This window comes from Misgurnus anguillicaudatus, chromosome 25, assembly GCF_027580225.2.
Source record: "Misgurnus anguillicaudatus chromosome 25, ASM2758022v2, whole genome shotgun sequence".
NCBI classification, from domain to species: Eukaryota; Metazoa; Chordata; class Actinopteri; order Cypriniformes; family Cobitidae; genus Misgurnus; species Misgurnus anguillicaudatus.
This window is the reverse complement of record NC_073361.2, coordinates 17,222,763-17,247,796: the sequence shown is the minus strand read 5'-3', so window position 1 is coordinate 17,247,796 and position 25,034 is coordinate 17,222,763. Positions and strand designations below refer to the sequence as shown.

The 25,034-nt window shown below is 37.4% G+C and overlaps 2 protein-coding genes across 3 annotated transcripts in view; one reads left to right on the top strand and one right to left on the bottom strand.

The window, feature by feature from the left end:
- Positions 1-118: 118 nt before the first annotated feature.
- On the top strand, positions 119-10,912 carry cd226 (CD226 molecule). Of its 2 annotated transcripts, none has more exons than XM_055182964.2 (6): positions 119-307; positions 4,222-4,548; positions 4,727-5,086; positions 5,328-5,430; positions 7,924-7,978; positions 10,019-10,912. In XM_055182964.2, the coding sequence occupies exons 1-6, from the start codon at positions 241-243 to the stop codon at positions 10,154-10,156; spliced, it is 1,050 nt and encodes a 349-aa protein (XP_055038939.2). In that variant the 5' UTR covers positions 119-240; the 3' UTR covers positions 10,157-10,912. The 2 variants fall into 2 exon arrangements, with proteins under 2 accessions (XP_055038939.2, XP_055038940.2); XM_055182965.2 differs by having other exon boundaries at positions 122-307; positions 10,690-10,912.
- A 4,065-nt stretch (positions 10,913-14,977) lies between these two features.
- Positions 14,978-25,034, bottom strand: part of dok6 (docking protein 6) — a 96,739-nt gene continuing 86,682 nt past the window's right edge. The window contains exon 8 of the mRNA XM_073863767.1: positions 14,978-16,511. Coding sequence (XP_073719868.1) covers positions 16,357-16,511 — 155 coding nt within the window. The 3' untranslated portion in view covers positions 14,978-16,356. The remainder of the gene's footprint in view (positions 16,512-25,034) is intronic.

The window sequence follows — 25,034 nt, the reverse complement described above, 5'->3', positions numbered from 1 at the left end:
CATTTTCATTTTATCTATTTTTGATTTCATCTCTTCATGGGAAATTCAGAGATTTGTTTCCAAAGATCGATTTCGGTTTTACTTAAGAACAAAAACAACATGTGTGGGGTCTTCAATCTTAACACCTCTGTCACAGTTTGCAACCACTAGTTGACTGCAGACTTGCAGCTGTAGACAAAGTGTCTGTGGTTGACTCGACCTCCTGTCAATGCTGTATTCATTCTGTCTCAGAAGAGCAAGATGGTGGCAGTACAAAAGGATTACTGGTACTTCATGGTACTCATGATGTCGCTCTGTTTGCTTAAAGGTAATGTTTTTGAATCGGGTAGCTACTTTTGGGTGAGTTTCAAATGTTTGGTTTATCATAAGAATTTGTTTTTGGTCAGTAGTGGTTTTAGAGGTTTTAATATTCAGTAGGTATTCATGTGATAATAGCAGATTGATAAATAGTTTTACACAGATGAAGTATACTGAAATTTCAAATTAAAACAATTTATGACAGAAAAAGTCATTTTAACTCATTTTAAATTTTGACTAGTAACGAGTGAAGATTTTTATTTAATGTAATACAAAATCATATATTGTAATGAATTATTGATCAAATATTTTTTACAGTGCACTGCTTATTATTATTATTCTTATTAAAATATATTATTATCAAGTATTTCAATACAGTAAATCTACTTTTAAAATGCCCTTTTTAAAAGCCCTTATAAACAAGGATACGCTAACATATTTGTACTTAATGGAGTTCACTGTTGTAATTGTTAAGGGATGGTTCACTTTAAAATGAAAGTTCTGTCATCATTTACTCGTCCTCATGTTGTTCTAAATCTGTATGAATTTCTTTTTTCTGGTGAACACAAAGAAGATGTTTTGAGAAATGATGGTGAAAACACAGCAGTAAGTGACCATGGACTTCCATAGTAGGAATAAAACAATATGATGGAATTTTATGGGTACCATCAATTGTGTGCTTACAATCATTTATCAAAACATTTTCTTAGTCATTTATCACAATACTTCCAAAATATTTTTTCCTACTATGAAAGTCAATGGTCACTTACTGCTCTCAAGATATCTTCGTGTTCATCAGAGAAAGGGGAATCGTGCAGGTTTGGAACAACATGAGGACGAGTAATGATAGAAATTTCATTTTAAAATGAACTATCCCTTTATCGTTTTAGAAAGCTTAAAATCAATCTTAATTAGATTCACAATTCAAGATTTTATTGTTATATGTTGAGACACTCTGTTGAACTGTACAATCAAATTCTTACTTTGAGAAACGTCTAGAAGCCTAAAAATATGCAAAATAAGAACAGAAACCACATGTACAATGTAGCGGATGTGCAAGTGGGTGCAAATAGAAGTGTAAATATGTGGAGACGTTTAAGTGTAAAGTATGTATTAAGAAAATCCTGTATACACACGCAAAAGTGTTTTGGAGGCGTAAGAAGTGTTCAGCGTGATGTAAACATAGAAAATGTACTTGTGCAAAGTCCAGGTTGAGGTAGTTAGGAGAATAGCTATATGCATATTCTATACAATTAACCTTTAGCTTTGCGGATGTATTCAGATGTGATTACAAAACAAGGTGCATGGAGGCAGAAAACCACATGCAAATGAGGCAAAACCAGCAACACTTTGTTGAACAAACGTCATTATATTGTGTATATTTGTTAATAAGCAAATTAAGGTTCACAGGCGTTTATCTTGGTTTAAAACCTAAAGTTACTTAAAGGTGCAGGGTGTAATTTTTGGAGGAATCTCTTCACCGAAATGCAAAATAATATATAAAACTACATGATCAGGGGTGTATAAAGACCTTTCATGTTTTTATTACCTTAGAATGAGATGTTTTTATCTACATACACCGAGGGTGCCCTTACATGGAAGCTGCCATTTTGTGCCACCATGTTTCTACAGAAGCCCTTAATGGACAAACTTTTTTTACTAAGTTGTCTCCAACGATGACATGTTTGTCTGGGGGGCTATCGTAGCTTTTCTATGTGTTTCAAAAGCGAGGAGTGAGCAGTGGACTTAGCCGTTGGTGGCAGTTCGCAACCTCACCACTAGATGCCACTAAAATTTACACACTGCACCTTTAACAAGCAAGTACTAAAGATTTTGCTTTAACTGATGTGTCCATAAATGTAATAAAATAAATCGTTTTGGGTTTATGCTCAAGTAACGGTTAGTTTTAATAATTGTATATGTTGGGGGTCTTTGCCTATAGACCAAGGACCCAGGTTCCATTATAAACCTATCTTGAAATAACATGCGTATTAAATAGGGATGCACCGAATACTCAGCCACCGAAAATGGCCCAAATGAGATTTTTTTGTTTTTTGGCCGAAAGACTTTTATCACCGAAACAGTATGGCCGAAACCGTTCCCTACCTCCAGAGGTCGGGAATCAGTATATTGTGTATGCAGGTTCGGGCACTGATAAGGACTCTATAGCTCACTTGACATTGGGATACTGTTCACTTAGGCTATTATCCTGTTGTGATCTTTCACAGCTGTTACTCATCAACAACCGCAAAACCAACATCTCTCTGACTTAATTTTTAAATAGTACATTGAGAAAAACGTTGTCATTATTCTCTTGCATATCTGTGCATAACATTTGAAAAATGTAATTACATTTTGAATATAAAAAATATTTTACAATTTTTATTAGAAAATCGTTTTGTTACTTTCGCCCCGCGTTACTTTCACCCCGGTTTTCCCCTACACATGAGTGGGGTCAAGTTAAACATTTCAGTTTGAATTTTATTTTATACTGTGCATTGGTGCAGTGTGCTAAATAAATATTTTCATAATTTGTAATTGATTTCTTATTTGAAACTTTAATATAAATTTTTGCAATGTCTTGATTTTAGTAATTTAGTACACAGTCATAGCCATAAATGTAATGGTACTAATAATTGGCATAATTTCGGTTTTCAGCCAAGAATTTTCATTTCGGTGCATCCGTAGTATTAATATATGCTTTATTATGAGCCTTTTTTACACCTGGTCACTTCCTGCGTTTTCTCTAATCGTATAGCTATCCGTAAAAAGACCCCGTAAATTAACCCTGAAACGTTTTCTAGACTTGATATATATCCGATCGAACCACTTCAGGAGAACGCATTTAAGCTTAACTGGAGATGAAACCACATATGTCTGCACTTTACTCCTTCCAAACATAAGCCGAGAGAGAGGCAAACAAACAGAGACGAAACACTCTTTGCTTTATGGAGTGACGCCAGTGGCTAAAAACTTTCTAGAACCAATAAAATACTCCAATGACAAAATCCATTATATAACACAAAGAAATAAAACTTTGAAAGTGCGTTTTGTTAAGTGCTTTCCCTCCATCGTAAACCTGTAAATCACTGCACCATCTCAATCTCCTGCTTCTCTGTACCCCACCTCGTGCCCTTGCCCAACATACAGTAAGTGCTGCCTTTTATTGTATAAGCTTTGTCTTAAGTTTTTTAAGGTGAAGTAATGAATAGTGCTTTGCATTTTGGGCGCACTGTAAAAAATACTTTGCTGCCTTAAAAGTCATTTCAACTTACTATTATTTATCTTGACTAGAGATGAGTTGTTATAACTACAGGTGAGTTGTTATAACTTATAAAATTAAGTTGACTTTTCTCAACTATGTTTTATAAGTTGTGACAACTCATCTCTGTTGACATGACTTGTAAATCTGAGTTGATTTAACAAAAAATTTTAAGGCAGCAAAGTTTTTTTTTATAGTGTGGGAATAAAAGATTGGATTGATATCCATTCAGCCAAGATGCATTTATGTGGCCGAATGTAAATGGAATGGTTTTAAATAAATCAGATAGATATCCTTTTGTGCGTACGTAGAGATTTAGTAAGGATCCTACGCACAGTTTGGACCTCAAATTTTTTTGTTGTTTGCACCATAATACTTAATTCTGCGTAACTGGAACCTGTTGTACACAAACGTGAACAATTACACTGCTTCATGTTTAAAGAGAAATATTTTGTTATTATATTGATTGGTTCTTCCTAAACCCAAAACAGCTGGAAAAATCTAAAATGCAAGCCAAACCAAACCTCGGGTCTTAGGAGGTTAATCTAAATTTTGCTTTAAATTGAGTGTTTCTATTCAGCAAGTTTTCAACAAAAATCATGAGATTAAGCAATTATGATCGTGTCTGACTTTCATGCATACTCATTGGTCTTCTACTGTAGGTTCCTTTCAGATGAAAGCTCCAGAAACTACAGTCACACTGCAGGAGGGAATGATTTTGGACTGCCTGTGCCCATGGGACGGTCAGCTCACAATGGTCTCTTGGACTAAAAAATCTCTTTCGCAACCTTTAGCTGTTTATCATCCTCAGTTAGGCACCAACTATGCCCCGTCTTATGACGGTAGAGTGGCGTTTGTGAAATCCACAACTATGGATGGCAGCATTTCCATAATGAACGTTAGTCTAAGCGACATCGGTCACTACCATTGCTCTTTGCAGACCTATCCTCAGGGATCATGGACCAAAGACACTTTTGTTGAAAGAAGAGGTGACTATCTAACAAATAATAATCTAAAGTTTGCCAACTTTTTGTGTTTTACAACTTTTAAAGTGAATAACTACTATAACACAGTGTGAAGTATGACTATTATAAATTATAGGTAATAGCATTACAATAAAATGAAAAGGCCACAGTTTAACAAACCACGCTTGCTATATTTTTCCAGCAATCACCACCAACAACTTCTCTATTCAACCTTATACTGAGTTGGTAGCTGCAGAAAATGACAACCTGACCATTAAATGTGACCACGTGCACGAAGGTGAGGTTTACCAAGTGAGCTTAGAAAAAGTGGATCCCAAGGATGGCAGCAGCAATATTATAGCAACGTGTCAGATGCTGAACGACGGTGTGGAGCTAAAGGAGTTCAGCAGTGAAGGAAGAGTGAACTGTACTGATGCTATGGAGTTCAGTCTACAACTGACTAGCATTATTGAAGATGATGGAGGATTTTATCGTTGCAACTTCACTACAGATGCTGGGGTCCAATCCACTACAGTCCTGCTGACCACTCGATCTGCCCAAGGTAGGGTGCTTTTGAAATGCAATGCAAATGTAATTGTGGGACGGTGCAGATGGAGAGGGATTGTTTTTTGCAGTGCATTACAACTAATGGAAATGTTAGATGCTGCACATGTCCCAGCTTAATATGCAGAAAGATCTACTGAATAAATAAACCGTTTGTAGCTTGATTCCACCTAATAACCATACATCACCTGTTTGTATAACCAAATATATATAAAACATTTGTATGTGTCTCATTTCAGAGTTCAGAAGTTTTTGGAATATGCTGTATGTGTATATTGGAGTAGGAGTGGCTGGTGGCGCTCTTCTGATAGGTCTCGTGTTACTGGTGACGTGGGCGAACAAGTAAGCTATTACTATTATTATAACCATATTACTCATAAAGATGCCTATTTTTTTTAGAAAAAATTGTCCCTGTAGTTGTCACTGAGGTGGTAGTACCCTTTAAAAGGCTCATAATATGTATAATTTACTGTAGGTACAGATGTGTATACATTTGGTACCTCTAGGACACTAATATTAACTCTTTAGGTGTATTTTTGAAAGGGTACTGTAATAGCAATAGCAGGACCCTGCAGGATCTCATATAAATCTAGGCTAAATGAAATGAAACCCTCATTTCTAATTCTCACCTAATGGCTTCAGGACTTCAGTCTCCTCAAAAGAGTTTTAATGTGTCCAAGAGAGGTCACACTTAATACTGACTTTTCCCTGAAGAAGCCATTTTGTTCTGTTTTAAACATTTTGTGTGCATATTTCCTGTATTTTTCCTGTACAATTTCAGACGCGCATGTGGATGGCCACGCATCTTTGTGTAGGTTAAGCATTTAGAATGGTACACCTCTCAGAAAACGTACAAATAAAGATAATTTTAGACTATTTAGAGCATTGGGATTGCTAGATGAGGACTTTGCTGCTGTAACATGGCTGAAGGAGCGCAATAATATTACGCAGCAGCCGAAAATAGTCCCCTTAGTAACTTTCAATAGCTGGGGACTATTATTTTCCGTCAGTCTTAGTACACGATGTAACTACAGAAGAGTAAAGTTTTAAAAAGGAAAAAATTTTAAACTCTTTCGTTATTTTTAAGTGCGATGCTAATGGTCTAATCAGATTCAATGGATTATGCTAAGCTATGCTAAAAGTGGTGCCGCCAGACCCGGAGATCAGATGAATGGATTCCAAAATGGTAAAAATCAAATGATTAACTCTAGGGTAGCTGGAAAATGAGCATATTTAAAAAAACTGGAGTGTCCCTTTAAGGTACTTTTTTTTTGAAAACCGGCATTTATACTTTCTTTTGGTTGTAGCTCAAAATTTGTCTTTGCCATTTTTGAATGGTTTTCTAGGGGCAGTGAGTGTTATGCCTGCTGTTTATGCATGCCGAAGGAGCACACGTTTTTGAAGGAGTGCTGAGGGCGGAAAAGCTGCCCACGTCTTCCGCATTTTTCCATTGTCCAATCAAATGAGGGGAGAGGCGGGCCTTACATTGTAGAGACAGAAGTTTACAGTTCTTTGGAACAACCGGACTCCACTCACTCACTCACTCACTCACTCTATCTCGCGTGTTTGTTCACCTCTCAGCCTCGATCAAGGTCAGAGCAAGCGTCCTCGCGTCCTCTTTTTAAAGTTTCTGCTAATATGACAGTTAACAGCAAAAGAGCCCTGACGCTTCAATATTTGACTGACAAGACAGCTGACTCGGTGGTTGCCTAGAAATATAAAAAGCCACGCCGCACTGCTCTTTTTTTAAAGTGACCAAAAAAAGGTAGTGTGGCGTGCCTTGCGTTTCCAAGCGTATAAAACACGTTTGGTGTGATTGGCCCCTAAAGCTCCTTTCCATTGTACATGACAAACGACGTCCGATAGACCGGAAGAGGAAGCATGAGGTGCCAACCATCTGCAGATGCATAATTTTTGAATCTTTTTTGACCATTGCATCCTTTAAAAAAAATTAGCTACACCGCATGCGTCGACCAGAAATTATGTATTTCAGTGTACTTCAATAAAACACTCTGCAAGGTGAAAATTATTAATCCTTTTTTGTTTAACTTTATCTGTAATCCTTTAAAAACTATTGATTACTTCTAAGTAATACATTATTAATACGTTATTATTTTAATATGGTCTTCATATGTTCCCTCCAAAAATATTGGCAGTCCTTGTAATATATGCATAGTTGTTTATTGTTTCATTCATTTATTTATTCCACTCTGGTGAATATTGGTAGATTGCACTGGAATAAGTTTCTTTCCCATGTTTGCATGGATTTAAACTAAATCCTCATTATGACTGCCACTAGGGGGCGAACTCTGACAGTCGTGTCTGAATATCATGTACAGTGGAAAGGCGGCTTAAGACTTTTGCATGATCTGTTGCAGTTGTAGGGTCTCCACTATAATTGTTAGGGCTTGGGTAAGGTACCTTATAGAAATAATATAACAATGTAAGAGTTAAAATGGATCTTGAATGTAAAATACTGAGGATGGGAAATGTAAGCAAATGCACTGGAAGTGTGGTAGCCAGCCTTATTTTATATACATGTTGTGGTTTAAGAACTTTCATTATCAGAAACTCTATCAACCAAACATAGGCTTTAAAACTCCCTCCCTGTTTTCACCATATGTCCAACATATATACTCTCTGCCAGCATCACTGAGTTTTACACAGAGTTTGCAGTTTATCATACTGTATGTATTTTCCTATGACGCAAGGTTATCTGCATACTGCAGTGTTTGCTTTCCTGCTCTCTGCAGGGCTCTTCATAAATGATTAAGTCGCCCTTAATTTCTGTCATTTATAGTAAACTGTTTCTCAACTTCTAAACTGTGGTTACAGGCGGAAAAGAAAGAGAGAGGAGTACAGAATCAAACTGCACCCCGACAAAAGACAGGTAAATATATCAGAGCAATTTTGTTTCACACAGCTGCATGTGTATTTCTGCTAGAATTATTTTTCTGCGTTCACGTTTTTTGCTCATTAAAATGTGGTCACTGTTAAATCATGTCCGTACTGTATAATACCCATGATGCCCCATTCCAGCATTATTAAACATCTAAACTACTGCAACATGTATGGCAAGAATACTTCTGTATCTATAACAGTATCTCTAATGAACTGGATACTGCTTTTTAAAATGTATTTTACGTCAATTCTAAACCGCAATAAGATAAGACAGATTATGCTATATGCTATATTGTGAAAATAGGCAAATATACTGTTAGGCACACTCCCAGAAAGGTACAAAAATCTGTTAGTATGGGACCCTTAGAAAGAGCCTATTATGTATCATTTAAGTACGTTTGGGGTACTAATACACACCATTTAGGTACAAAAGTATACTTTTTGGAAGGGTACCACACCAGGGACAGCTTTTGTACCTTTATGATGCAAAAATTACCCCTTCAGTTATATCTATATTCACAATATATTTACAATCTTGAGTGTCTTATTGCTTTTATATGAGACACACATTTTCATTACAGTTATTTTATTAAGCAAAGTCAGTGTCAATGTTTTCAATACTTTGCTGGAAGATGTAGTCTCATAGCTGTTACTGGACCTTGTATTTTCGCTATACACTCATCTAAAGGATTATTAGGAACATCATACTAATACTGTGTTCGCCTTTAAAACTGCCTTAATTCTACGTGGCATTGATCCAACAAGGTGCTGAAAGCATTCTTTAGAAATGTCGTCCCATATCGATAAGATAGCATCTTGCAGTTGATGGAGATTTGTGGGATGCACATCCAGGGCACGAAGCTCCTGTTCCACCACATCCCAAAGATGCTCTATTGGGTTGAGATCTGCTATTTTAGTACAGTGAACTCATTGTCATGTTCAAGAAACCAATTTAAAATGATTCAAGCTTTGTGACATGGTGCATTATGCTACTGGAAGTAGCCAATAGAGAATGGGTACATGGTGGTCAAAAAAGGGATGGACATGGTCAGAAACAATGCTCAGGTAGGCTGTGGCATTTAAACGATGCCCAATTGGCACTAAGGGGCCTAAATTATGCCAAGAAAATATCCCGCACACCATTACACCACCACCACCAGCCTGCACAGTGGTAACAAGGCATGATGGATCCATGTTCTCATTCTGTTTAGGCCAAATTCTGACTCTACCATCTGAATGTCTCAACAGAAATCAAGACTTATCAGACCAGGCAACATTTTTACAGTCTTCAACTGTCCAATTTTGGTGAGCTCGTGCAAATTGTAGCCTCTATTTCCAATTTGTAGTGGAGATGAGTGGTACCCGGTGGGGTCTTCTGCTGTTGTAGCCCATCCGCCTCAAAGTTGTGCGTGTTGTGGCTTCACAAATGCTTTGCTGCATACCTCGGTTGTAATGAGTGGTTATTTCAGTCAAAATTGCTCTTCTATCAGCTTTAATCAGTCGGCCCATTCTCCTCTGACCTCTAGCATCAACAAGGCATTTTCGCCCACAGGACTGCCGCATACTGGATGTTTTTCCCTTTTTACACCATTCTTTGTAAACCCTAGAAATGGTTGTACTGTACGTGAAAATCCCAGTAACTGAGCAGATTGTTAAAACTTAAATCACCTTTCCTATTCTGACATTCAGTTTGGAGTTCAGGAGATTGTCTTGACCAGGACCACACCCCTAAATGCGTTGAAGCAACTGCCATGTGATTGGTTGATTAGATAATTGCATTAATGAGAAATTGAACAGGTGTTCCTAATAATCCTTTTAAACCAATCAGCATCCTGAACCATAAGTATTTTTTATTTCACTATATTTAAATTGCGATCTTGATACAATAAAAATTGGTGCCATGTCCTTGCACGTTTTTTTTTTTTTTTTTTTGCATTTTGACTGCTTTGCTTTGAAAGACCCTTATTTACACAGATACTAATGCTAGGTAACTTTAACTAACATTGCATGTTTTCCTTTCTGCAAACAGCGTAACCACTATGAACACAGCTGCGTGTATGACAGGATGAAAAAAGGGACCAGAACTGGGGCAAGAGATAAAGAAATATACGTAAACTTTCATATAGTGAAAGCGCATGAGAAACACAAACGAAAACAGAAGAGATAAACAATCAACATCCTGTGACTGTTGCCATTCACACGATGGACCAAACTGTATCTGAATACAAAACAAGCATCATTGCCAAATAATGGCACACTTTGGCACATGAATGTAAATGGATGTATCAGAGGGGCAAAGAAGAAATTCATAATAATGCAAGAAACAGCATAAAAGTCATCATTTGATAACCTACCGTCATCATCATCTTCATTACATTAACCATTCAACTAACTCAAGTCTGGCCCCATAACATACATTTCATTGCATAAAGCACTGGATTTTGCTTATGACCACATTGGGGGAGAAAGTCCTTTTTGCTCTGTGAAGTCTGTTTGACAGGTAATCTGTTTATGGAGGTTTCTGGGTGATTGCTTTAAAAGCCCTGTGTACGCTAAGCATGGTCCATTGTGAGCAACCAAAGTAACATTTTAGTCACTCTAATCATCACAAGATTGGACAAAAGTGGGGTTTTGAGTGGATGAATCCTCAAAAAATGACATCCCCGTCTCAGTTTGAGCACAATCATGTTTTCTTTACAGAAATGGAAGTACAGAGAATGAGGAATCGAAGACTCCATTACTGATAAGAGAACCGAAAATACTTCAGCGCTTACATTCAGTTCCATGGCAGAGTTTTTTTTCTTTATTTTCTTTGTGTGAAATCAAGAAAAGTACATTTTTAAATTATTTGAATCATTTGGTATAAGATTTGATCTTGATGAACTGCGAAACATTTGCAGGAATAAAATGAATCATAAATGAATGCATCCTTGTTTTGTTTTCTGGTCTAACAAACCAAATTTTCTTTGAAAACATGACTTGTTTGTGGTTGAGATTATGTTAATTATACTGTTTTATTAAAGAGCCCCTATTTCATTGCTAAAAAAAGTTATTTTGTGTATTTGGTATAATACAATGTGTTTGTGTGATTTGTGGTTCAAAAAACACATTATTTTCCACATACCGTACATTTTTGTTGCTCCAGATTTCACTTTCTTCCTGAAACACACAGATTTGAAAAGCCCTGTGACCCTGATTGGCCAGCTAATCTGTACGTTGTGATTGGCCTGAATACCTTTGCGTCAACAGGAAATGTGATGCTCCTTACCATCTTTGAAAGATTCGGTTGCTAACAGGAGTTAACTTACAGGCTGTGAGTCTGAAGCGAGAGGATTTATGATAACGTCGGTTTTGTCTACATCACCGATCCCAGGAAGTAAACTGCTGCCTACGATCTATGTGTTTGTTGTGGTCCAGGAAAGGAGATGTACATTTGAGACAATAACTCGTGTCATCGTTTACTTTGGGGTTTGTATCTTTTGCATATAGTTAAGATGAACTAATACACACTTACGCACCAAGGAAAGTGTAGAAGCGTGAATCGGACCATAGGTGCTCTTTAAATATAAATCCTTTAGAGCAAAGGTCTTCTAGCTTTTACAGGACAAGGACCCCTTAATGGATAAAAAGGAGGTGCAGGGACCCCCAGTACATCTAATTAAAACTGTACTTACTTTGTTATGATGGTTATGTTACAAAGATATTAAAATAATCATTTTTGCCATGCTACAAAATATTTGAACTAAATGGATTTTATCATGGGATTGTTTATCTCTTCATTTTAATCTTTTATTATTATAAGCATATTAAAGGTGCAATTTGTAAGATATTTGCAGTAAAATCTCCAAAAACCACTAGGCCAGTGTTATATATTTTGTCCAGCTGATTACTATCAATATCTGTAATGTTTTCTACTACTTGTAAATCGTGAGAAAATTTCCATTCAAAACATTGACACGGGGCAGTGCAGTCTCCTGTCAATGACGTTAATATCCATGTGACCCTTTGTCACCGCCTTTACTGACGTAACCCACATGAGAACACTGGTCTAGCTCGAAAAAATAAAATGGCGGCCAAGGAAGCGGCTGGAGCACAAATTTAGTGAAAATAAACGTATATTTTCACTTTTTAAGCATTTTAATTTCATTTCTAGCGAGAAATTAGTATTGTAGTTTTCAAATATGTGATTAGTTATCACAAAGGCGCTCTCTGTTTTTATTTCAAACACGCTGCTTTTGAAGTGCGTCGGAAAGCCTTTCTCTGAGCGGCCTTCAGGCCTCCGAGAGTCCGAGTCCGAAGTCATGTCCTCATGAGGCAGCGAGGCCACAAGTCCTCACAGTCCTCACTGCCTTGAGTTTTCGGACGCAGCCAGTGTTGTGGACAAATGCGGAACTATGCGCTTGCTTATGGACTTATGGATATCTCTGTACCGTCTGCCGCTGGTTGTGTCAGCTCCTGTAAGCGTACAGGCCAACCAAACGACCCAAGAAGAGTTTGGAACAAAACGAGAGAGGATCAATTTGGTGTTGCATTATCTGGATAGAGAGAGCTTCACGACAACATTTAACTAGACCGAGATTCTGATCCTGCTTGTGTTTTACGCGATGGGTGAGTTGTTTTGATTCGTAACCCTTCAAAAAACGTATGCTATTATATGGATCACAACATTAGTGTGTAGACTGTAATCAGCGCGTCTTCCCGCGGACGATATGCACATCAAGAGGTATTGTACAGCAATATAAATGGTCATTTTAAGACACTTCACAATAAGATTTGTACTGTCAATACATTATGTGAAAAATCATTGTAAGTTGAAAACTTAATTCTGAGCTGTGTTCACCATCGAATTTGGACTAATACTGTAATATCAATATGACTAACAATTTCGTTTTGATCACATATAAACTTACATAATGAAATAAACAATGTCATCAAAAGCAACATTTATAAGACTTGATTACCTTATCCATCAACGTGATTTCTCGTTCTCGTCTGATTGATGGCTAAAGTTAAAGACTACAAATCCCATAATTCCATGCTGCTTCAGAGCGTCAGTAAACAACATCATTGTTTTTGTTTGATCTGGTGCCATCTTTCGGCACATAAATACAAATTGTATCTTTAAAGGTGCAATGTGAGACTTTTTGGATGACCTTTTGACCGAAATACATAAGCTAATATACTATATTAAACTATATTATCAGTGGTGTTTAAAGACCTTACATAATGAACAACATTGTTTGTCAATCATGAAAATCCCCCACCTTTCGGCGATATTCACTGTTTTGAAGCCGAAACAGGTGACCCACGTGAATCATGTAGAGTTGATAAAAACTTTTTGGGGGGGTATGCACACATTGTTTCACCGTCATCCAACATGTATCCCAGACATTAAATTCGTTTGAGTTCATGCCGCGCTGCAAAAACCGACAGGCAGGTGACATCAAAGTACCACAAGAGTTAATCGAGAAGTCATAAGGACTCTGCTTTGAACCGCTCTCGCGCTACTGTGATGTCATCCGCCTTTTCTGTGTACTTCGTTATATGCTTCACATGCTTGTTGAAGATGCGGAGAGCGACTGCCTTTGGGACGTAAAGTCAAGTGTAAGACACAAAACGCTGTAAAAATATATCTCTAGAATTCTGAGGCGTCAATCAATTAAAGCAACATATATACATAGACTGAGATTGCAAAGTGACCTGAAAGATTTTTTATTGGAATGGATTGGAATGAATGATGGACATACTCCTCGCTTGTAAGTCACATTGGTCTAACGTTACTAGCCTACTGCTGTAAATGGTAAAACTGCAAAATACTGCATGAAATACTGTTAATAAGAAAGTTTGTTGTGTTACAGTAGCCCTAAATCAGGTCCTGGAGTGTCCTGCAGAGTTTAGCTCCAACCATAATTAAACACACCTGAAGCAGCAAAGGTCTTGTAGGCATACTAGAAACTTTTAGGCAGGTGTGCTGAAGAAAGTTGGAGCTAAACTCTGCAGGACACCGACCCTCCAGGGCCGAAGTTGCCCATCCCTGCCCTAAATGGACAAACTGCTTTACAGAGCGCGTTTTGTCCCTACATTGACAAAGACGATGACATGCTTATCCTGTGGCAGCCACCGTAGCTGCTCATTGCATTTCGAAAATCTTCAACTCGCAATCTTCCCACTAGATGCTGCTAAAAACCCTTTACACCTTTAATCCATTTTTGTTTGATGACTAATCAAAATATTTTAAATAATATTTACAGGACCCCTAGTACAGGGTTCCCACGGGTCCTTGAAATCCTTAAAAGTTAGGTCATTAAAAGTGCTTGAATCTATTTTATACAAGTTTTCTGAAAAAAAAAATCCATATTATCCCTGTGTAGTGTAGGATAATATCATCAAAATTCTAGACTTTTTAAGCACACGTGCTAAACCGTTCGCTTTAAATGCTAATATCTTCTGTATGGAAATGTTGATTCATACCTAAATGCGTTTTTGATGTGTTTGACACATGTAAACGTCTCGGGTTACGTATGTAACTGTTGTTCCCTGAGAAAGGAACGAGGCGCTGCATCTCCCTTGCCATACTTCCTGCATCCCCGTAACGCCGTCTTTGCCAATATTTCAAATAGCGATATACTTCCTGGCTCTCACAGTACCCTGTCTTTGCCGTTAAGCCTCACCATTGGTTGATTTTGATATACACATTCAGATGCACTTACCCCTGGAGGCGTCCCCAAAGTGTTACCGCAGTGACGCAGCGCGAGTTCCCTCGAAAGGGAACTGTAACAATGTATCTTAAAAAGGTACACGACGTAACCTTGCTCTTACTCCCAACATTTAGTCCTTGAATTTGAGGGTATTGGACCTGGAAAGTCCTTGAAAGGTCCTTGAATTTGAATTGTGAGAACCCTACCTAGTAATACCGTTCAAGAGTCCCCACCCTCTGTTGAAGATGCATGCTCGATTTAATTTTTATATACTCATTGCAGTAACTTAATTATTTTAGAAACACAAATCCATTTAGTTTATTTTACTTAGTAAACATTGACATCCACACAGGACAAAAGTTTTACTTGATGCATAAAACAAAACATACAAAACGAAATACATTACAGAGAAGCATGAAACATACACAGTATCTTTACAACAAATGACTACTGAAAAATCCCCAAGGGACATTCAAAGAAATGTGTTCACAGCCTGATATATCATATCAGAGATATAATCTAATGCAGTGTTTGACCGAATATCCCCCAGAAAGCCCCTTAGACAGCAGCCATTCCCTTTTAAAATCACTATAATGTACAATTTAATAAAATAGTGGTTGTCTAATTTACATTCAAGTGCTATAAACTCAAGTCAACATGTATGGTAAATTACCCAATGCACAATGATAGCTTTTAAATCATAAAATGATCATCATCTAGTATTTTTCATGTGCTTCTAAAACCTTGAGATTCATATTATCACATGATTATTCTTTTATTGTTCTGGTTTTCCTATACCACTATTACACAATAGACAAAGGATTGAAACTATTAAAATCTGTTTTGATTGTCTGCATCGAATGTATGTTTGCCATGAGACCATTTAAAAAGCCATTCAGTCGAGTTATCAGATCAGACCCTTTTCCTGTGCGGGGAGAGAATAGACATCATGTTCGGCTTTTAGACAAATAGGGTTTCAACATAGAAACTTAATTCAGTTACACACATTGTGGATGGCTAGAGGGATAATAATAATTTAATTGGCTTTCCGGCCCGAGTCTGAAGGCACTTATACAGTGAGAGGAAGCTTGGTCCGGATGAACCAAACTGACATGTCCAGTGTGTAGATGGATTAGTTTCATATAAAATAAAGTTGTTTTGGTGGACAACTATTTATCCATTTCCTCCAATGCAAGCATCTTACAGACATAATAAAAAAACACAAACCGAATGAAACACAAATTAAACATACAAGGTGCAAAGCAAGCTCTAATTTGAAAGTGCTGGGTGCAAAACAACATAAGAGTTGTCTTTAATACAGAAGCTAATTTGCTACGTTTTCCATTAAGACGCCAGACGAATCGCTGAAGAACTTAAGCGCTCTTCATATTTACTGTACATCTGAAAAATAACTGCAAAAGTCCTCTTATTTTTTTTAACTACACCAGAAAAAATAAAGTTTATGATACAACTTTTTGGCATTGTGTTTTTTCAACGTACAAAAAGTCTCCTATAATTCTTAATATACACACTGTTCTACAAATAATTATCATTATTATTAAGCCATACATATATATATAGTTTATACTGTACATGTGTTTTGAGCTTTCTAAAGCTTTGGAATGTCCAAGAGTTGTGGCTTTTGTCAAGCCATGACAGTCAGTGTATATCAACGGAGCGGTGAGGTGCTGCCCTTCCTGTCGTGGCCACCAGAGGACGATGTTGCTTGCTCTTGGTTCTGCTGTTCGTCTGTCTGCGTCTGCTCGGAGAGGAAGCTTTGAAACGTCTGTGCTCGTGGAATGAGTGTCATAGTCAAGCTTGAACCTTGAGAGAGTGAGAAAGATGGTTATGCATGTTACTGATATAGTCTTTAAATCTATAGGAATTGTGTCGAACAAACCATCATGTATTGATTAACTTGTGCTTTCGAGAGCGCCATCGATTACCTTTGTGCATTAAAATCACTCTGTTCCTTAAACAAGAATAAGATACTGGCAACTGTTCATTTATCAGGGTTTGAGACGCTTGGAGAAGAGGGAGACAACTTGATTTTCTAGAGGTGATTGTGTAATCAATTATGGATGAGAAGGAAACGATCATCCAGGGTGAGATGAGAATGCCTGAGTAAGACAGAGCTTATAAAATGTGTTTTGTATTTGGCAAATGATTTCATCCTTATGGTGCATTTAAGGTATATGTTTTATATATATATATATATATATATATATATATATATATATTAGTAATATGTGAAGAGTTCAAATGCAAAACCCTCTAAGTGTATCACAGTTTTTTTTCTTGTAAATGAGCATTTTTATGTTTAGATAACTTATAATTTCTTTTTAATGGCGATGAAAAGGTTTAGTCAGTAATTTAAATGCCTTATTTTCACAAATATCACTTAAGTCATTCATTGGTCTTTCGCTGCAAAACCTTTTAAGTGTTTGCAAGCTTTTTGGCCAAAAAACTCCTCTTCTAAAAAAATCAATTTCTTAAAGATAAAAAATAATGGTTGTTCTTAAAGGATTAGTCCATTTTCTTAAAAAAATCCAGATAATTTACTCACCACCATGTCATCCAAAATTTTGATGTCTTTCTTTGTTCAGTCGAGAAGAAATTATATTTTTTGAGGAAAACATTCCAGGATTTTTCTCATTTTAATGGACTTTAATGGACCCCAACACTTATTAGTTTGAATGCAGTTTAAAATTGCAGTGTCAAAGGACTCTAAACAAACCCAAACGAGGCATAAGGGTCTTATCTATCGAAACGATTGATATTTTTGACAAACAAAATAAAAAATATGCACTTTTTACAACTTCTTGTCTTCCTCCGTTCGTGTGACGCGCCAGCGCGACCTCACGTAATACGTCATCACGTCACGGATGATGTATCGAAACTACGCCCCAGTGTTTACAAGTGTGGCGAAGAGGACCGTTCCGACGTTGTTGTATGTGGAATGATACTAAAACCCCATTCACACAGACCTCTGGTCCCAGAAAATACCCGTAAAATTGCCAGACAAGCGTCTGTGTGAACAAAAACTCGTTCCGTTTATCTTCTGGGATCGTTGCCGGAAAGAGGACCTAGTAAGATACGCGGGTAACCCTCTGTGTGAACAAGAATGCCGTAATGGGCGTGTCGAAGTGAGGACGCGCGCGTCATCATCACAACACAAGTTATAGTTCAGCTCCTTACAACAACAGATAACATGCATATAAACATTCACCACGAGAAATGTTGCAAACTAGATTGAAGCAGTTATCAGGAAATGATATATGAGACGCATAAACAATGACGCACGTGCTGTAGTGAGGACGCGCGTGTCATGGCAACATGAAGTTGGTTCAACTCTTTAAAATGAGGGATTTACAACATTCACTACGAGAAATGTCAGCATACTAGACTGAAGCAGATATCAGGTAAGTTAGATCTTTACTTACTGCGTTGAAACGGAGATCATTCAGCAGCATAAAAGAATATCCCGTCACGTGCTCATTTGAGCTATAATAAACGAAAATACCCGCATGTCATTCCAACGAGATATATTGTTCAGCTCCTCAAAATGCGGGTTTTAAATGCATATAAACAATCAAGATGAGAAATGTCTGAAAACTGTATCAAAGCAGAAATCAGGGAGCTCGTCAAATATCCACTCTGAAGCTGAGATCATTCACCAGCATAGAACTGTGCGTTCACGCGCTCCTTTGTAGTCTTATTATAAACAAAAATGCACGCGAGTTGTTTCTGGAGAGAGAAATAATATATAATATGCAAACTTCAGACGCTGCGTAGAAGAGAGGGCGGGAGTTTCAACATGTCACGTGTCTTTCCGGGACCATCAGATGCCGTGTAATCTTGGCAGTGTGAACAAACAAAAACTCTAACTATTCCGGAAAAATCCAGGATGCATTTTACGTGTATTTTATGGAATTTCTGTGTGAAAAGGGCTTAATTAATGTCTTTGTGTCAGTTTATTGTTTAAAATGGTCCGCAAATGTGCGTTTCATATATGTAACATGTGACCTTTCCACGGCATTACGCAATTACGTGAGGTCGCGCTGGCGCGCCACAGGACCGGAGACAGACGGGAAGCCGTGGCCCAAAATTGCATTTTTTTTTCTTGTCAAAAATGACAATTGTTTCGCTAGATAAGACTCCCATGCCTCGTATGGGATCGTTTAGAGTCCTTTGAAACTCTGCAATTTTAAACTGCATTAAAATTGTTAAGTGTTGGTGTCCATTAAAGTGAGAAAAATCCTGGAATGTTTTCCTCAAAAAACACAACTTCCTCCCGACTGAACAAAGAAAGACACCAACATTTTGGATGACATGGTGGTGAGTAAATTATATGGATTTTTTTTGTTAAGAAATTGACTAATCCTTTAAGCAGAGTCTATTGTTCACTGTTAAACATTTCTGTAGAAATTACAATAATACTGTCAGCTTTTTGACAGTAACTTACTGTAGATTTAAATTTATGCTATTTACTGGCAACAGTTTGTTAAATTAAGTTAAATTTACATTACACATTAACAAGTCTTTACAGAAAAAACTAAAATAAAAGCTTCATGCAAAGCATTCTGGGAACCAAAATTTGAAGGAAAAAAAACTAAAAAAAGATTGATGAGGATTTCTGGCTCCCAGAATGCTTTATTGTTATTTTATTATGTAAAGATAAAGACTTGTTAATGTTTAATGTTAATTTAATTGTTGCCAGTAAATAACATTAATTGACATCTAAAGCAAGTTACTGGCAAACAGCTACATAACTCGGACTGATCTCACGAAAAGTAGTGTTATAGTCACAAAATTTTTTTCAATTTCTTTGTGTCCATGGCACGAAATTCAGCTTTTTTTGCCTTGAGCATGAATGTCTATTTCGTGACACTCGCATGAATTTCTTTTTCTTTTTCGTTTAATTTTATGTATAGTTTTCTCATTGTTTTATCCAATTTTTTTTTACCATTTTCGCTTGGAGGAGTTTGGGTTAGAATCACTTTTTGTTACATTTTTAGACATCCTAACCCAGACCCCAACTCTAACCCCCAGCTCCAGGCAGGAATAGTTTAAAAAAGCGGAAGAAAAACACGTAGAAACGAATACATAAAATTACATCCTAACCCAAACCCCAAATCTAACCCCAACCGACAATAATTAAAAAATAGGGGGGGGGGGGGTAAGAAAACAATACATAAAATGACACGAATAAGAAAGTCGTGCCATTGACACGAAAAACTATTTATAGAAATTCGTGCGAAAAAGACATTTGTGCTCAAGGCACGGAAAAAAATCTGAATTATGTGCCATGGAGATGAATAAATTAATCAAATTTTGTGTGACTATAACATGACCGTGAGATCATTTTGGCAACTACAGCAATTTTTTGCAATGTCCCAATTCGCATACTACTGTATGTGTCAATAGTATTCAAGGTTAGAATTAACCCATGCTTGATTCATTGTAAAGTTTTCTCTTTATGTTTATTAAAGTAGTTTATCTCTCAGATTAGATCAAATGAGGGCCAGTGTTCATGTCTCATGGGTGCTGAGGTGTTTTGTCATGATTTAGTTAACTATAGACCTGCATATGGAGATTTTTTTCATGTTAATTGTCTAACTGCTCGACTGTGAAGGTGCAAAACCCTGAAGGCTGATTCCCACAGTGCACATAAAAGATTGGTCACTTTGAAAATATAAAAAATTGACTCTTTTTTGAATATTAATAACTTCATTGTTCATAATAAGTGGATCTTCAGTGAATCATTCAATATTAAGTCAGCATTAATCATTACAAAACATTTTTTCAATTTTTAAAAAACAACAACTACATAGTAAAATTTGGATACAGTTGGGTGCGGTCACCTTAAAGTGTTTCCAACTAATCCAGCCCTTACAAATAATAGGTGTGGGCCTTGTTTCACAGACAAGGCTTAGCTAAAGCCAGGACTAGGCCATAGTTAAATTAAGTAAGTAAGGAACAATAGACGACGGGCCGTTGAATTGTAAAAAAATAATGCACACCCTAGGTGGTAATGCGGCACGAAGCGGAGAGCCGTTACCCCGCGGGTGTGCATTATTTTCAAATAATTCAATGGACCGGAGTCAATTATTCTGCTTATATCACGGTTTCCACAGTCTTTGCGCTGGTGATTATTTTAAAACATTTGACAGGCCAGGTGTGCGTTTTACAGAAAAATAATCAACACCCGTGGAACATTTCTCAACCAATCAGAATAAAGCATTCAACAGCCCTGTGGTATAAGTATATTTAATAAACATGCCTATAGAAAAAGACATTACTGGTGTGTATCTCGAGACAAATCAATGACACTGGCTTATTTTAATATCTGTCAGGGCAAGTTATTTTCAGTTGAGACCACTCAAACGTGTCTTAGTCCAGTGGTTTTCAAACTGGGGGTCGGGGCCCCCAGGGGGGCTGCGAGATGGTCCCAGGGGGGCCCCAATTTTATGACATTTAATAAAATTCATTAATTTATCATGAATTCTGTGTAATTAAACCTAAAAAAATAATAAGCCAACAAACCAACAGCACTACTAGGTATAATTTAATATGTTTTGTTTAATTAAAATATTACATTGTTTTTGTCATAAATTTTCTTTCGTGGGGCCGCGAAAAAATGCACTGTACACAAGGGGGGCCGCACGCTGAAAAAGTTTGGGAACCATTGTCTTAGTCTATAGGACTAGCCTTAAGCCTTGTCTGTGATACCATGGGCTAATTTTGTAAGTTATTAGGGCATTTTAAAACCAGCTAATTTTGTATATTACAATGGACTGAGTTCACCTTTATGTGTGAATTGGTATGCAGTATGAGAGATCTTCTATCTAGCTGAATTTAGTTCCAATCCCGCTCATTAAAACATTTTTTAATCAATGCTGTCAGACTTTTTCTCAAAAGTTTAACCCCCTGGGGTCCGACCATTTTGGGACACTGGCAGAGATTTTGACATGCTCTTACATTTAGTCTTTTTTCAGTTGCTTTAAACCAGGGGTCACAGAGTCTGTGAGGTGCCCGCCAAAGCACATTCTACTAATAGTCTCAACTGTATTATTTATTAATTACATATTTTTTTATATTAGCTTGGCTTTGTTTACGTATGTTAAAATTTTAAACAATACTAAAACATATAAACAAGTCAAATAAAATAAAATAAACAAGTAAAACAAAAAAGTTTTAAGTAGACTATATCAAAAAGTAGCCCTTCAGATGGTTTTATCCATTGTGGTAGCCCTTGCTCATAAAAAGGTTGGAGACCCCTGCTTTAAACACATTAATGGCTAATATCACATAATACTGTATTCAGCACAAACTGTGCTAAAATAACATGTGAGTAACATGTGTGTACATGTTTGTAATTTTAAATAAATGATGTTTATGCGTGGTTAGTAACAATAAAAAAATAAAAGTTGCTGAAATAAGGCCAACTGAACACTGCAGGACTGTTAAAAAAAGGTCCTGTAACAGGACTGGCATGATTCAAAAGCACACAACATGTTCTGTCACACTCTTGATGTAAGCGGATTTGTGAGAGGCACTATGAGACCAAAGGCGGTCGACACAAAGCACCACTTGTGCTGCATGCTTGGTAAACATATTGTCACTATGTGACCTACCAAAAGAGACACCATCCACATCCTCAGAAAAACTGTACTTATTTTATTAAGCGCAAACATCAAGTGAGGTCCAAATAAAGTCTGATAAAGTACATAGGATTTATTTTAATAAAATGAAGAGGAAATATTTAAGATTCTGCACTGTTTCTAGGTAACTACTGTATGCATGAAAGGTCAGATGTCCAGCACATCAACTGAAGCACATAAGATGCTCTTTAAATTCTTATCTGATCATGCTTGGATAACATGAATCATAAGGTTTTGATAGCTCAGGTGCATGCTGCCAGTAAAGGAAACAGTAATTCATGTTCATATTTCAGCTCAACCACTTTCATTAACGGTGCAGTGTGTAAATTTTAGCGGCATCTAGTGGTAAGGTTGATAATTGCAACCAACTGCTCAGTCCACTGCTCACCCCTCACTTTTGAAACACATAGAGAAGCTACTGTAGCCGCCACCGGACAAACACTTCATTGTCGGACACAACTTTGTCCCAAAATTTGTCCATTAAAGGCTTGGCGGCACAAAATGGCGACTTCCATGTAAGGGGAGCCTCTGTGTTTGTAGATAAAAACATCTCATTCTAAGGTAATAAACACATAACAGTTCATTATGCAAGGCTTTATACACCCCTGATAATATAGTTTTATAAATTATTTTGCATTTCTGTCAAGAGATCCTTCTAAAAAATACACGCTGCACCTTTAATTAAAATACTGAAAAATATATTTAACATGCACAGTTAATGCTATATGCTAATGCTAAAGTCTACTATTGATGTTACAGTTACGTTTTGCAGGTCCATATTGAAAAAACACAAAGTTACCACTCAGAAACGTCCATCAACAATCTCAAACAATCGAATGTTTCTCAAAATCGGATTCTTCGTCTGATGCAGACTCAAACATAAGGTCTGTTTACATATGCACACACGCACACACAGAGCTACTGCGGCTTTCACATAGGAAGCGGTGTGCGCTGCGCTCGCCGCTTGTGCTCTGCTGGCCAGACCCGAGTATAAGCTCTTCGTCCATTTTGTTTGGACGCCCCGTTTCTATTGGCCGCGCGGGTAATCGTCACAGAGCGCAGATCAAAAGTTAAACTATTTTGAACTTTGACTGCGGCGTGAGCGCAAGCTGCGCACGCTGCGCCCGCGCTTTGCTCGACGCAACAACAAACCGCCCTCGCGCGGCGCAAGCCATTGAAATGAATGAGTTTCATAGCGCAGCGCACCGCGTCCTATGTGAAAGCCGCATAACTGAAATCCATTGACTTTGTATTGTGAGAGGCCGCCTCCTTGTCATTTATGGCTTATAACGAAAAACAGAATAATGCCTAAAAGCTGCTGTGTGACAAGATGTACAGCTAACAAGCCAAAAAAACCCAGAAATAAGTTTTTATAAGCTGTCGACCCCAATAAACGAGCGTTTAAAGCAGTGGTTCTCAATCCTGGTCCTGGAGGTCCACTGCTCTGCACATTTTGAATGTCTCTCTTATCTGACAGACAATGAGATCTCTGCTAATGAGCTGATGATTTGAATCAGCTGTGTTAAACAAGAGAGACATACAAAATATGCAGAGCAGTGGACCCCCAGGACCAGGACCGAGAACCACTGGTTTAAAGAAACAAAGTTGAAAACATGCAACTTTTCATAGTACTTCTATTAGTAGAACTGCGCCCACTAGAGGGAAACGTAGTTAGCAATCCACTTTTTTCTCCTTAAAGACTGGGTTTTACGTCTCGACAGCTTATAAAAACTTATTTCTGGGTTTTTTGGCTTGTTAGCTGTACATCTTGTCACACAGCAGCTTTAAGGCATTATTCAGTTTTTGTTATAAGACAGAAATGACAAGGAGGCGGCCTCTCACAATACAAAGTCAATGGAGATGGTTGGATTGTTTCCCCCCGGTGGGCGTGGTTTTCAAATTAGCATAACTGTGCTCTGTCTCTATGAGCCAATCAGAGCAGAGCTTAACACTATTATTCATGACCCTTTCAAATAATGTAAAAACAGAGCATTTTATATAGAGACAAATCCTAGGGTTGTAAATGGACATGTTAAACTGTTGGATCATTTTTGCACCTAATAAAGCCATATACCTTCTATGTAGATACTGTATCAGATAAAAATGTATCATATTGTATCGAATTTGTTCTTTGGCACCTTTAAGGGCTTGCTAAATAGTAAAACACTAAACACCAAGTATGAGACTCTTCATAGACATCCAGCTATCTATCTGCTTTGGTTCTTTAACAGGGCAAGAAAACTGATAGAAACTGCGTAGCCTATTGTTTTTTTTTTTTTGTTTTGTTTTTTGAAGCCCAGATATCTTCCAATATTTTTTCTAAGTAATAACATTGACACAAATGCCACGGCATTTGACCAATTTCAAGTGCAAACATCCAATCGGCCACCACCATCAATTTCCACCACAGGGGCTCAAACAAACAACGGCCAAAGAAGAAAACAAAGCGACAACCTCTCGATTCCTCTTCATTAGTTTCTGCGGAACGTCAGAGGCCAAATAAACCATTTCACTTGTTACGTCCGGCAAGCTAGTCTGTTAAAAAATATGCCATTATACCGCAGATGTGTTGCTCTGGCCTAATTTCACATGGTAGGACAAAGAGAGGAATGATCTGGAAAACCGGCGTATTTATTGTGTGCAGGACAGCTCCTATAGCGCCTGGGCTCCAGGTAAGAGCACA